At 45.8% G+C, this 14,127-nt stretch overlaps 1 protein-coding gene across 6 annotated transcripts in view; it reads left to right on the top strand.

Annotated features, from left to right (window-relative positions):
- Positions 1–14,127, top strand: part of SEC16A (SEC16 homolog A, endoplasmic reticulum export factor) — a 421,944-nt gene that overhangs the window by 228,162 nt on the left and 179,655 nt on the right. For all 6 annotated transcript variants that reach the window (XM_078641918.1, XM_078641921.1, XM_078641919.1 and 3 more), the window contains exon 21: positions 5,866–5,951. In XM_078641918.1, coding sequence (XP_078498044.1) covers positions 5,866–5,951 — 86 coding nt within the window. The remainder of the gene's footprint in view (positions 1–5,865; positions 5,952–14,127) is intronic.

Raw genomic sequence — 14,127 nt, 5'->3', positions numbered from 1 at the left:
AAGAAGGTGGCCAGCGAGTCGCACAGGTCTTGTGACGGTGGGATGTCGTTGGTGTTGGAGCTGGGGTTGGAGAGTTCCTTCACGATGCTGAAGAGCTCTTTGCTGTTGTGTGCGTTGTGGTCTAGGCGGTCTTTGAAGGCGGTCCTTTTGGCAGATCTGATGAGTTGGTGGTGTCGGTGGGTGGCGTTCCTGTGGGCTGTGTAGCTTTCTGGTGTTCTTTCGCGGGTCCAGTTTTTTTCTAGTTTTCGGCAGGTTTGCTTGGAGGCCTGGAGGTCTTCGGTGAACCAGCTGGCTCTCTTGCTGGTGTGGGTGTTCGGGGGTGAAGAGCGTGGGGCTGAGTGATTATCCCTGGGATTCTCCGCAGTTGATCTCCGTGGGTTTGGAGAGGAAGGGAGGGAGTCTGATCCTCTCTCTCTGGGTTCTGCCAGAGAGGAAGGATTGGATCCAGTCGAGGCCAGCTCCTTGTATTCCTGCGTCATGCAGTCTGGCTGCGAGAGTGCGATGTGAAACTGTGTCGAAGGCTGCGGAGAGGTCTAGAAGGACAAGGGCCGTGGTGTGTCCCTGGTCGAGTCGCATGCAGATGTCATCAGTGGCGGCGAGGAGGGCGATCTTAGTGCTGTGGTTGCTGCGGAATCCAGACTGGGAGGCGTCCAGGATGGGGTTCTTTTCTATGAAGGCAGTCAGCTGGGCGCTTACGAGTCTCTCTCTGACTTTGGCCTTAAAAGGGAGGAGAGAGATGGGCCGGTAGTTTTTCAGGTCCGTTGGGTTGGCCAATGGTTTCTTGAGGAGGGGTTTTACCTCCTCTCGTTTCCAGTCGTCTGGGCAGATGCCTGATCTGAGGGTGGCGTTGATGGTGCGTCCCAGTTCGGGTGCGATGACCGTGACAGTGACAGCCCTGTGGAAGATGTGCAGGGGTCAGGGGTCCGTTGGGGCTCCTGAGAGGGTTTTCTTCATGGTCGCTGTGATGAGTTCGACTGTAGCGGGATCCCATGACATGATGGTCGGCTTATCGGCGGCGGTGGGTAGGGGGGGGGGGTGCTCGTCATTGGTTCCCTGAAGTTGTCGTAGAAGGCCTTGATCTACAGATGGAAGTAGGAGCTGAGCTTGTCTCAGAGTTCCTGGGAAGGTGTGACATCCGTGGCTTCGCAGGTGGGTTTTGCGAACTGCTGGCTGACGTTGAACAGTTCATTGGTTTTGGTCGCATTGGTCTGGCCCTTGTCTCTTATGAAGGTCCTTTTGGTGTCTCTTATGCGCTGGTGGTATTCCTTCAGGGCGCTCTTGTGGTCGTTCCGTGCTTCTGTGGTTTTCACGTTTTGCCATGTTTTCTCTGCCGGAGCGTCTTGCTTCTTGAAGTTCTGTGGTGAACCAGGCGGCTTTCAGCGGGCGTTGTTTGGCGGGGCGGAGGGGTGCGAGCTTGTTGGCGCAGCGGGAGACCCAGCGGTGAATTTCCCTGGCTGCGGCATTGGTGTTGGTTGCGTCGATGGGGGCGTGTATTGATGAAGAGTGGTGTTTAGGTGCTCCCCTGTGACTTTGCTCCAGTTCTTTTGTGGTGGACGTAGGGCGGGTTTGGATGCGGTGGTGGTGTTGAAGGCGATGTGGACGCAGTGGTGGTCAGTCCAGAAGGGATGGGTGGTGTGGCAGAAGTGGATGTTTGTTCCTCCAGCGAAGATGGGGTTGAGAGTGTTTGTGTTTTTTTTTTTTGTTTGTTTTTTGTTTAGCGGGGTCCTGGGGCTTGTCTGGATCTAGAAGTGGAGGTTTTCTTTGTTGGAGTGGGGGTCGCTCGTTCTGGATGTGGAGAGGCGGAGGGGGTTCTGGTGTGCGATGGCGAGTCCTCCTCCTGGGCGGTGTGGATGGTCCTTTCTCTGGATCTTGTAGTCATCGGGGATGGCGGTGGCGAGGTCGGCCTGGAGGAGACGTTGGTCCAGGTTTCCGTGACGAAGGCAGCGTCTGGCGAGAGGGTATCAAGCAGGTCCCAGATCTCAATGGCATATCGGTGCAGGGAGCACACGTTGAGCAGGATGCAAGTCAGGGTTTCGGTGGTGTGCATCGGGTGTTTATTCTTCATGAGTATGGAAAGTAGTCCTGCACAAGAACTCTTTTACGTACTCTTAAACAACTTTGTGAATTGGCTACAAAACATCTAAATGTAAATAAAATGGGAATATTCATATACAGTTAGTGCACAGAGTAGGTACTGAGCCCTCTTTGCACTTTTACTAATAGAGAGTTTGATGTTTCAGGAAGATCCCCAGGGTATATACCAGCACATAAGAGTACTCCATTAGTACCACCACCTGTGCTCATAAATGCTTTTGTCAATCAACCCAGTAATTTTATCTTGTAAGTAATGGATCTGTAATGCATTCTTTGAACTAGGACCAAGGCTACAAGAGTAAGAACGACCCTTAAGAAATCGCAGTATAGACGCATATAGATGTCATTCCTGCATGCTGACATCAGTTCCTTTCTTTACGGGCCCTTGGGCGCAGTTCCGGAGCTCCAATCCCAACTTAGTCGCTTCTACCAAAGCAATCTAACAAAAGACAGTGTGCCAGAGAAAATACCTCCCCAAAAGACTGCCAGTTTTAAGCTGTACATCTATAAAAGGGAGCAGATGTCTGTCACACATCCGCAAGATGTGTGCCTCTAATGTATCAGTTCCTGGCACAACTTGAAATCGAAAAGTGTGCTCTGATGCACTCAAAACGTTCAGGGAGCAAGGAACAAAAGAGATCATGCTCAAAGCATCATTACCTTTCCAAGCTCTGAACAATTCCCGCTGCAGATCTTCAAAACTAAACAGGCAAAATGTGAAGGGAGGAATGTTTGCAATACCGCTGGCAATCGCTTGGGCATTCCAGACAATCTTTCTTTGGCCAACATGCCATCTCCGTTTGAACTCAGCCATATGCAATCAGTCTTGACGCTGTACCTATAAGAACAGTCCAGCCCAAAATGCCAGGCCCGCCATTAACCAGAACACAAGCAACCCATGACCGGTTTCACCAAAATTGAGCTTCTTCAGTCAGATGTGGCTTGGTATCAGTGGCACGGTGAGCACGTAACCCACATCTGGGCATGCCCTTGCCACTTAGGGCGGCACATCAAACACACTGAAGGCGATGAAGGACTTTGGCCCTACAACCCAAATCCCAAAATAAGCTCTTTCCCTTTGGGTGCACCTGGTGGGGACTCAAGCTGGATGTGAGAGGTGTCCAAACTACTAGTATTCTGTAGGCTTTGGTAAAACTCATTCCTCCATGTAAAGAGTGGGTAGTTTGTTTTCCACCTCCTCATCGTTTTCCTCACTACGAGGTATGTGCTCGAGCCGTTTACCTAAATCTGAGCAGAACAACACTACAAGCCTTCTACAATACTGTTGTATAAGTTGTTTGGGGATCTCTTTCCAGTGCTGTTGGTGGGCGTTGGTAGTTTCATAATAATACAATATTGGTCTGGCATGGACGTCAGCTCTGGCTTAGATATCCACATCAGGTCCAGCAGGGGCACTGTTGGAGTAGAGATGAAACTGGCTTGGTCTGAATTGGCAAGGCCCAGAACCAATATCCAGTTCCCAGAAGCCAGAGTTTTCCTTCACCTCCTGCAGTGTGAGTGGCCTTTGCAAAACTGGAATTTGGGGGTCTAGTAGGGGCTTATGGAAGATCTTGGAGAACTTAGTAAATGGGAATGCAACCTCCACGTTTACTCTGTTAACCGCATGCGTGCGGCATGATTCCCCCCCGTACGCTGAGATTTGCGGATTCGCACTTTACATGACGAGCTGGGCTCGTCATGAGCGTGCGAGGAGGCTACCTCATGACGAGCCCAGCTCGTCATGAGCGTCGAAGGGGTTAATTGTGTCCATTCATAAAAAGCCCCATTCACTTGCATACTTTCATGGTACCCGAGGGAAAACTTTAGGTCCAACACAGTATCCCTGCGGGGATCATGTATTCCTGTCAACACACCTCTTTATCAAGTAGTTGCACTAATCCACATTGAAATCTGCATAAGGACACAAGTCACCTCAGGATTTAAACATCACTGTACCCCCAGCACATGTGCTGTAAAATAAAACAACTGAGGAAGATGCTACCTTTAAGAAGCTGCAACTACTGTTTAAAATTGTCTGTAAACTAAGCTGTAGGATCACGCATGAATGACCTTTTCCTATTTCCTGACCTCTTAACATTCTCTGCCTACCTCACTTTGAGAATTTACCTGTTGTGATAGGAAACCTGTAACCTGAGCACAGTATTTGTTGTACGTTGTATCTTGGAATCCAGTCGAAAGTACCAATTAAGTATTACTTAACATTATGACTGATTCACATTTATTTCCTTTTCGGATGAGGCTACCAGATGGAATGGATAGGGAGGTTAAAAGTAGTGTCCCAGACCTGATAGGTGGAGAACAGATTATCGAAGGTGCGCATCAGCACCACAAGTGAAGAACAGGAAGTCAAGTTTAGGGAAAGCATGCAGTGTGAGAACGTGTTGCATAATGTTTCATTCCACTTGCTCTGTCGAAACGTTTTACTGTTTGATTATTGGAAGGGTTCGGACTCTCGCTCACAAACACTGCAGTGGAAATTCTATACAGTGACAAGCACCCTACACTGCTGTTTAATGCTTTATTAATTCTTCTATCTCTGATGAATGAATTCCAAATAATATTTTCTACAGCGTGAACCCATGCTGTTTTCATGATCAGTAAAATATTTCTATACTCGCAGCATGTCTTTATAGGGATCATCTGCTCAGTAATAACTTTGCCTCCATACCCTCTTTTCAATAACCTCAATTCCCAGTTTTTCACTTGTACTACACATGCTGTCTGGACACTGTTCTTTTTTCGTCTCTATGAAGGCTGTTGCTTTGCTTGTTAAGGTGCCTCTTTTTTTTTTTTTAAATCACCCTATTCCTGCCTAAAACTGTAATATGGTCTTGTGACAAAAATGAGTGATTCAATTCCAAGTGAAATGCTACACTGAGAATTTTTGACAAAAAATCTCAAGATATGTGTACACAATATTGAACTCCAGATCCGAGTTGGAAAAAAAAGATCTTAAGAAGAACATTTGATAATTAAGCAAGCGGTTGTCGTTATCTGTAGCCAAACAATAACATTGCAGAGGACCATCAGCAGATGGTTGGGCAGTGTGAAGGAGGGTGGTATGGTATGGTTGTGTATTATTACAATTCCGAGCGAAATGTAAAGATAAAGAAATTAAAGCAAAAGTGAAATTTGAAATATTCATTGAATAAACAGGGAGGTAGGGTGGAAGGAGCAAGAGGATTGAAAGGGAGTGTAGCGGAAAAAATAATGAGACAAATCAATTTGAAATGCAAGGGCTCCCTCACAGAAGTAGAAAAGGGAGATGAAGCAGACAAAGAAGATAACCACGTTCAGGGGTAGCGATTCACACACTATATTTTTATCATATGTATTGTACTTATACCTTTTGTTTTTTGCTTTGTCCCGCGCCCTGAAGCTTATATTATATATAATAATATATGTGGTCAATCGGTAATACAATAAACAAATGCATGGTTTAACTTTGATAGCCAAATGCCCTACTTCCCCACCTAAAGAACCAATATATTGTATTAGTTAATTCTGTAATGAACTTAATAAAACTTCAGAGTTGTGTATATCAATGTGCAGCATTGCATCGAGATCTCTTTATGTAATTTTCTTACCTTTGTATTAGGAAAATGCTAGCACTTGAGATGAGCAGTTTGTTTACTTATTGCTGTGCTGGTGTCTCACAAATTGAATGATTTTGATGCACACATATCAAAGACTGAATCAATTCAAGTTGCTCTCCGGAAATCATTGAAAATACAAATGTTTGTTTTTAAGGCGTGAGAAGATTTTCCCAAGATTCACCAACAAAAAAAACTTTCTATGATACAGGAATTGACTACAGTAGTTCAGTGGGAAAAGTGGTAAGTTGTCTTATTGAAATTAGATATTTACATTTATATTTATATCTTCTCATGGAACATTTGCTGGCAATGTGTGATAAAGATGCTTAATTGATCAGTTAATTTGAAAAAGGGTTCAGTAGGAAAACATTTCTTGCATTGTGAGTGAATTGGGAAAATATGAGAGCCTATGAATCCATCTATATATGCATATTAAGAAATACCATTTCCCACTATAGGCCTGTATGCTTGTGCCATTACTGTCTGGATTATGAAAAAACAAAACATGTGTTTAACAGCAGTGTCATAGGCTCTTTTTTCCAGAATTTACATTTTAAAAAGTTTACTTTCTCTTCCACATTTGGCATCTAGTTCTTATCTTATTGTGGTTTTTTAAACTTTTAAACTAGACCGATAATTGTGATCTACGCTTGTTGTCTCTACATGCCCCTTGTATTCGTGCCTTTTGTTTCTTTTTTTTTTAATTTCAATTATGATTGTGGAATGTTCCAGACATAAACAGCATATGAACGTATACACTTTTAACTGTCATTGGGGAGGTTTCTTCTCATACTTGTAAGTCCTAGGAACCCATGACAAATTAAGGCTTTCAGTTGCACTTCAAGACCTCGTCTGCAGACCCAATAAATGCGAAGGGTGTTCTAAAGTTCCACTTTTGGAACACCATCAAGCCCTATTTCAAGATTCCCAACGTTCCTATTTATTTAGTCTTTAATACATTTGTAGGTGTTGTAAGACAGAATCACCTTATGTATGTTTTAAATGATCTCTGGTAGGCATATACAGGATTTTCACTTTCACAGCCATTCTGGCATGGTTCCCAGAAAACATTTGTGACAGGAGTTCAGCTGTAGCAGTACAACCTTCCATACAGTTTAACTGCAAATCTGAAAGTTTACTCAAAAGTGTTTTGTGATCCGAGCATATCTTTGATCGTTTAGGTTACTTGCTTCATTACCCAAGTGATTGATTGATTACAGTTTATCATGGACCTTTCTGGGTATCCATTTACTCTCAGACAGTTGGTTGGTGTACGCTGACATCAGCATCTAGATGAATAGTTCGTAAGAGCTCTATCGCTTCAGCTCGCCCTTTCTTGTTTTGAACTACACATCAAAGCACTCCTTGTTTGGATTCCCATCATGGGACTAACTGAAAATGAAATACAAAAGCTGTCTGACCTATTGAGCCATAAACCATCGTCAGGTGGTGCAATGATCTAAAAGATGGAAGGTTGTCTTGCCCACCTTATGAAAACAGCCTACAGACCAAAAGCAAATCTGAGAAGCTGAATTATGAATGCCATTTACTGGGGGGAGTTGAAGACTTATCTCGCCATCCTAAATTTAAAACTATAAGATTGCGTGTTATATGGTGAGAAAAGATACTGTCTTTACTAATGCTATTTTATTTTTTATAAAGGCACATGACTGCATGTTCACAATGACAATTTTGAAAATAAGAAAATGAATGAGCTACATTTGGCATTGACTTCAAATAAAATGTCAGATTAATTCATTTCATGCCATTGTTAAAATTGGTTAGGTTTGGACAAAAGATGCTATTTGGGGCGTCTGACTAAATGATCATGGGCGCAAAATTACGAGGAACCCATGTGTACTTTTACCTTGCTCCGAAGTACACATTGCTATAAATTAGGGAAAGACTGTTTGTCTAAACTGTGCCCTCCTTAGGGCAAGGTATTTAATCGCCTTTCCCCCATAATTGTTGCTTTGAAATATGTAGAGGATGCATGGGTGTTCAAGTGAGGTTTTACTGTATTAATAGCTGTCTTGGAAAATGTAATCATGACATTTGCCCCAGCTATAGGTTAGCCATTCAGCTTCCTGAAACACTACTTTGGTAATTTTCCCATAAATGGTAGCCCTTCAGTGGCCGTTCTTATTTCCCTTGCCTAGAATGATTCCTGCATCTTGCCACATTTTATATTTTGAGCGAATTTTAGTATATATTAAACTAGCTGAAAGACTGCAGTTCATCCTAGTATATTTTGGTGTGCAGACCCTGCAGTCCACTTCTACTGAGCAGGGTGGTTGGGGCACAGGCTTTGGACAACCACGCTGCAGACAGCTGAAGGATGTGTGCAGTGGGAGTTGGATTCTCGCACATACTGTGTGTGGCTCCTGGCCATATGATTTAAAACTAATCACTTTTATGACATGTGCCCACAATACTAACTGCTATCTGCATTGGCTTTTAAGCATAGTCTGTAGCTTCTGACTACAAACTATTGCCAGATCTTGTATTTATGTTATTTTGTTTTAGTAGTTTCTGCAGTGAAAGCAGCATTAACAAAATAATAAATACACAAAACATGGAAGCAAAGGAACCAGGAACAAATGGTTCTAAGTTTTGACCAGTGAAATTGGCTTTAAAGAATTTATTTTATTAGAGAGATATTTTATTTGTTTTTTGGCATTTCAGTTTTTAGAATCAATCCTATTTATTATGCGGGAAGAAATACTGTACACAGCCCAGCTGCCTACATCTACTAGCCGGCTGGGCGTAAACATAAAGCATCTACACAGCGTCTGGGCCTACATCCCGGGGGACGGCTCCGCAAAGTTTTTGAAGTCGTAAATTGTTGCCCCACCTGTGCAGTGGGCACCGCTGTTTCCAGAACTGAACCAAAGAAGCAACAGTAAACACCCGACCCCCCCCTCCCGTCCTCCCCGTCTCCCCGCACACACACTCACACATACACACACCCACACCCAACCCCCTCCCCAACCCACCCATCTCCGCGTCAGCTCTCTACAGGGTGGTCACCGTGACTACCGAGGTTCTAAGGGAAGGTTCAAGCCACAGGGTTAGCCCTACCCGATTCCAAAGGGATGAGTTGTAGAATCTGCAGGTATTTCTGGCAAGTGACTTCATGCAGGTCCTTGGACAGAAGATGCAAAAACGGGCCCCACAATTCAGCATACTCCGTGCCCTTTCCGTCTAATCCCATCGAGAGCCTCTCCATCGCCAAAATATGCCATGGTCTCTGGAACCAATCTCGAGAGTCAGGCACCGATTGTGAACCCCAGTTAGCCAGCAGTACCGGTCTTGCCGCCAACAGCGCTAGCGCGATCTGTTTACTCTTCAGCGAGCGCAGAGGAAAGCACTTGGAGTGAGGAAGCCCCAGTAACGTATGCTACGGGGAAATGTAATCTGAAACGCCTCATCTATCTCGTCCAGAATCATGGGCAAGTACCTCCCCAGCTTCGGGCAGTGCCACAGCAAGTGCGCCAAGGTCCCTGTTAGACCACATCCCCTCCAGCAAAGACCAGATTTAGTGGCGTCCCAAGCTCGGACGCGAGCCGGGGTGTAATACCAATAGGCCGCCACTTTATATGCTGATTCAGCCCCAGCGGTATTGGAGGCCGCGTGCTGCGCGCGATAACACACATGTTCCCACTCTTTGTGCGAAAGCAGGCACCCCAACTCCGTCTCCCATCGGACCTGTGGGGGGTGCGTTGCTGAGGTAACGGGTTTTTAGGAACCCGTTGGTGCCAGGGGATAACACCCGAAGACCTCTGAGTTCTCCCTTGTTCCGGACCACAGAAACACGGAGTCTTCTAGTCGCAATCAAAGATCAAGTTTTATTGGTAGCTACCAAGTAACACGTGTCCCAGAAGTACACCACACGGATAGTAGGTTCTCGGGAGACTGTTCGTTTTTACAGAACCAGCCTTCTCCTTATATACAAACATAATAGCTTCGAGCAAGAATTCCTGAGTTTATGATATGGCTATACACATATTTCTACAATAATACAAAGAGCAAAGTCATGTAAGCAAGCCCACATTTTAGATGTCCAGTTCGTTGATAGATTACCCAGTTAGGCCCGGAACTCCCATCAGATATCGATGAAACCTCAATAAAGAAGGGCACCTCCTAGTCATAAAACTGGCCATAAACAAGGAACGTGGACAGGTGCATGTTTGCAGAAAGCATGGTCTGTATGTAGTGAATGGTTTGTGGAATGTTATGCATTGATGCTATCGTATTCGGCCACTGGGCGAGGAGCTGCCCAAACAGGTCTGGCTGAAGGCAGTGGAGTCAGTTGGGACAGGTCAGGGGGAAGTCGGGGAAGGTGGACGTGTCCTTTTGGATCAAGCTCGACCTTTAATTGACTTATCATGAGGGCAAGGCACAAGATGGATGCTGCTTACAAAATGGAGCTTAAAGGGTCGGAACGGAAACTATGATTTAGGGGTGTTGGCAACCTCCGATCACGACGCAAATGCATAGGGATGATGTCCTAGTCATTATCGGTTCGTCGATACTAAACTCGTCATGGTATGTTGATGTTTTGTGACACGGGTATTGGACCTCGATATCGGGATAACAACAGGGTCCAGATTTTCAGAACCACAGACCCTCCTTTTGCCCTTATGTAAGGCAATAACTCACGTTAATCTGAGTCAAAATCGGTATGGAGAAATTCGTGGAGATGCTGCTGTAGCATCATTCTGTTACTCCGTTCGTCCCTTGACACAGGCTTCCGTACACACGAAGTAGCACAGAGGCCACATAGTGCAGGAGCGCACTGTACACATAGGCAGAACATAAACAGAAGTGCTAAGATCATCCCAATGAAGATCAGTGTTTTCCATCCCCAGCCGGTGATCAGTTCCCAGAACCACCCCAGCAAGGACCAATCCCCTTTCTCAACGTGAAGGGAACCAGATATTTCGTGTAGTTTAGAGATGGCCTGGTATACTGTCGGCGCATTATCAGGGATGAATATACAACAACTGGATTGGATGACTCTACACACACCACCACGATCGGCGAGTATGATATCTAGGGCAATTCGGTTCTGAAGGGTCAGAAGTCGATCCGACTGAAGCTCGGTTGTCAAATTGCCAAGGGCTCCGGCCGTTGTAATCACGGCAGATTCAACTATCCTCGATAACTGGCGAATATTCCTGCTGTTCACCATAGGACCCAAAAATGGCAGAAAACCCTTTGCAAAGTCAGCGAATTCCTGACCCGCGGTGTCGTCTTTACTCACGACACCCCTAGCTGTCCTTGTCCGATGGTAATCTGCTCTGGCCGTGTAGGTGGGAGGCAGCAGAAATTAGATGAAACATGTACCTGAGAAATCAGGGGGCAACCACGTGTAGGCTTGGTCGTGGCAGACGAAATACGTGCCTTTGGCTGCCAAGAGTATAGGGGAAGTTCGGGAAGCGAACACATATGTTTCTGTGCAAATGCTCTTTCCTAACTGTGCCGTGGGATCCCTACCAATACCCTGTAAACACAAATGACCTCGGTGGGGCACTACCCAAACGGGGCGGGATTTCTTTGCTGCCTGGCTTTTGATCAGATAAACCCCATGTTTGGTCACTTTCCAACGGGTGTAGGGACTGAGTTCATCTTTGGGTATTGTCAGATATGTGTCGATATCCCTACTCATATTTCTTATCCCTGCAATTAGTGCCTTGTTACTGGAATCGCTCTCAGTGGAACGGGTCGGGTATGGTTCTAGGGCGAATAGGAACATGGTCTGGAAAGCCCACAGAGAACCATAATAACTGAATGGCAGAATGAAGTATGGGATCCCCTTATCGGTTGTGTGTGGCATGAGTCCGCATATCCAACAGTTCGAGGTGTTCATTATGGACTGGTGTTGGTGCAGAAGTTGAATTAAAGAGTTATTTACAAATTCGAGTCTTCGGGCAGACTCGTGTTCAGGTAGAGGGTGAAAGTAGTGTGGAGAAATAGTAGGAGGAGGTGGTGGCTGGGTGTCATTCAAAAAGGTAACTTTAAATACGAATAGAGTATAACCAGTAAAAAACACAACTATGCTACATAACATTAAAACACATATTATCAGGAATCTTCTTCTGGACAGTATCGTGCATAACTGTTTTTCAAAGTTCGTGAGTCTGATAGGTCTCTCTACCCTGGGAAACTCCATCCTCTAGTTGCTGCCCGCGGTGGTAGATTGATTCTGCCAGGGAGAGCGCTCTGTCCAGTCCGGGGTAACTCCCGTGGACCAACCAGAACCGTGGACCTAAAACTTCCCCAGTTGCACTCCCCAGACTTCAACCGCGACCCTAGCAGCAGAACCGGATGGCGGTTCGAAAATAAAAAATGAGCAAGTTCCCTGGGACGAGAGAGCTGAAAAAATCAAAAATAGTTCTTAGGGGAAAAGAAATTTACATTAGTTTGTATGTTTATTAGTCTCTTTGGCTAGACCTTAGGTTGTACCGTTGTTTCCCAGGTACGGTGTGGTCTTCAAACAATGTCTCGGGTTCGGTAGTGTCCAATTGCATAGACGGTGACACAAGTCCTTGTAAAATATGATCACTCTCCTTTTCGGTACTAGTTTCTTTCAAACGTGCATCGCTGAAAGGGATGAAGCGAGGTACGGATTCTGTCTCTGAGTCGACAAGTCCTTCGTTGACCCACCTGTCGTAGGGAAGGGGCAGAGGGACCCGTTTACAATGGGTCCCATGTACCCAGTTCTTTTTGCCTTCCACCCGAACAGCAGATCTCGTGGAAAGAAGTACCAGGTGCGGTCCGGTCCACCTCGGTTGTTCGTTGTTGGTGCGCTCGAAGTTCCGCACCAGGACCCACGTGCCGGGTTCGATGAGGTGGCCTGGATCGTCAGAGGCTGGCGGAGAGGAATTGTGAACCTGTTGGTGTAAAACACGCAATTTAGTTGTCAATTCGCACAAGTAGTCAAGCAGTACGGGGTGTTCTATTTCACTGAGTTTCTTTGGTCTTGGCACGCCCCAGACGTTGGCTGGGCGGCCAAACACTATCTCGTGGGGGCTGAGTCCTAATCTGGAATGGACAGTCATTCTGGTCGACAGGAGTGCTAGAGGCAGGGCGTCAGGCCATTTAAGACCTGTACTGGCTTGGATCTTGGCTAATTTCAGCTTTAATGTGCCATTGTAGCACTCTACTAATCCAGCTGATTGGGGGTGATTTGCAGCGTGGAATTTTTGGTGTATGCCTAGACACTCACACACTCTCTTCATCACGCGTCCTACGAATTCACTTCCATTATCACTCCAGACAATTCTAGGCATACCGAATCTCGGGAAGAACTCTTTGACAAGGGCTTTGGCAGTTGATAAGGCGGTATTGTCCTTAAGGGGGTACGCTTCCACCCACCTGGAGAAGGCGCAAACAACGACGAGCACATACTTCAGATTGTTGCACCTCTCCATGTGGATGAAATCGAGCTGCAAAACCTCGAACGGGAACGTTGGAGGCGCAAAATGACCAGCTGGAGTTGGGGTTCCCCTACCGGGATTGTACTTTAAACATACCATACAGTTTCTGACCACATTCTCTGCATATTTTGGGATGTTACTATTCTGCCATACTGGGGCCAATAGTTTACATATTCCTCTCGTACTGATGTGTGCAATTCCATGAGCCATCGTTACTACTGCAAGTACGTATGCATTGGGTAATAGCCATCGCTGGTGTTCTGATAGTTCGACCCAACAACCATTCGCATCTAATCTTCCTGTACTTTCTCTCCATTCATTCACCTCGTTCTCAGTGGCCTCTGCTTGTATCGATTTCACGCTGTCAATGGTGTCCTCACACATTCCCACATCAGTAATCCATCTAGCGGGACCCACAACGTACATTCGACTCATTGTGTTCCTTGCAGTTTCTTTCGCAACCTCGTCTGCAAATGCATTCCCGCGGCCAACATCATCCTGAATCTTTTTGTGTGCACTGCATTTTATGATGGCAACTTGTAGTGGCAAGGCCAGTGACTCAAGGAGCTCATTAACTAGCTGACCATGTTGTATCTTTGCACCATGTGACGTAAAGAACCCACGTTCACGCCACAATCTCCCAAAACTGTGAGCCACACCAAAGGCGTATTGGCTGTCAGTGTACACATTCACTCGCTTTACTTTCGCCAACACACATGCTCTGGTAAGCGCAATAAGTTCTGCGGCTTGTGCAGAATTGTGGGAAATACGCGCGGTCTCTATAATGGTGTGTAATGTCGTTACGGCATATGCTGTAGTCGTATCACCATTCGGCAGCTTGAAGCATGAACCATCAACCCATAAAGTATCATTGCATTCGGGAAGGGGAGTGTCCTGTACTCTCTTTTTTGTCTCTTCTTCTGTCCTAAAGCAGCAGTCATGGTTATCAATTTTGTCTGTGTCTGTTTCTGTCG

This window comes from Lissotriton helveticus, chromosome 5_1, assembly GCF_964261635.1.
Source record: "Lissotriton helveticus chromosome 5_1, aLisHel1.1, whole genome shotgun sequence".
Taxonomy (NCBI): domain Eukaryota; kingdom Metazoa; phylum Chordata; class Amphibia; order Caudata; family Salamandridae; genus Lissotriton; species Lissotriton helveticus.
This window is presented reverse-complemented; position numbering and strand designations above follow the sequence as displayed.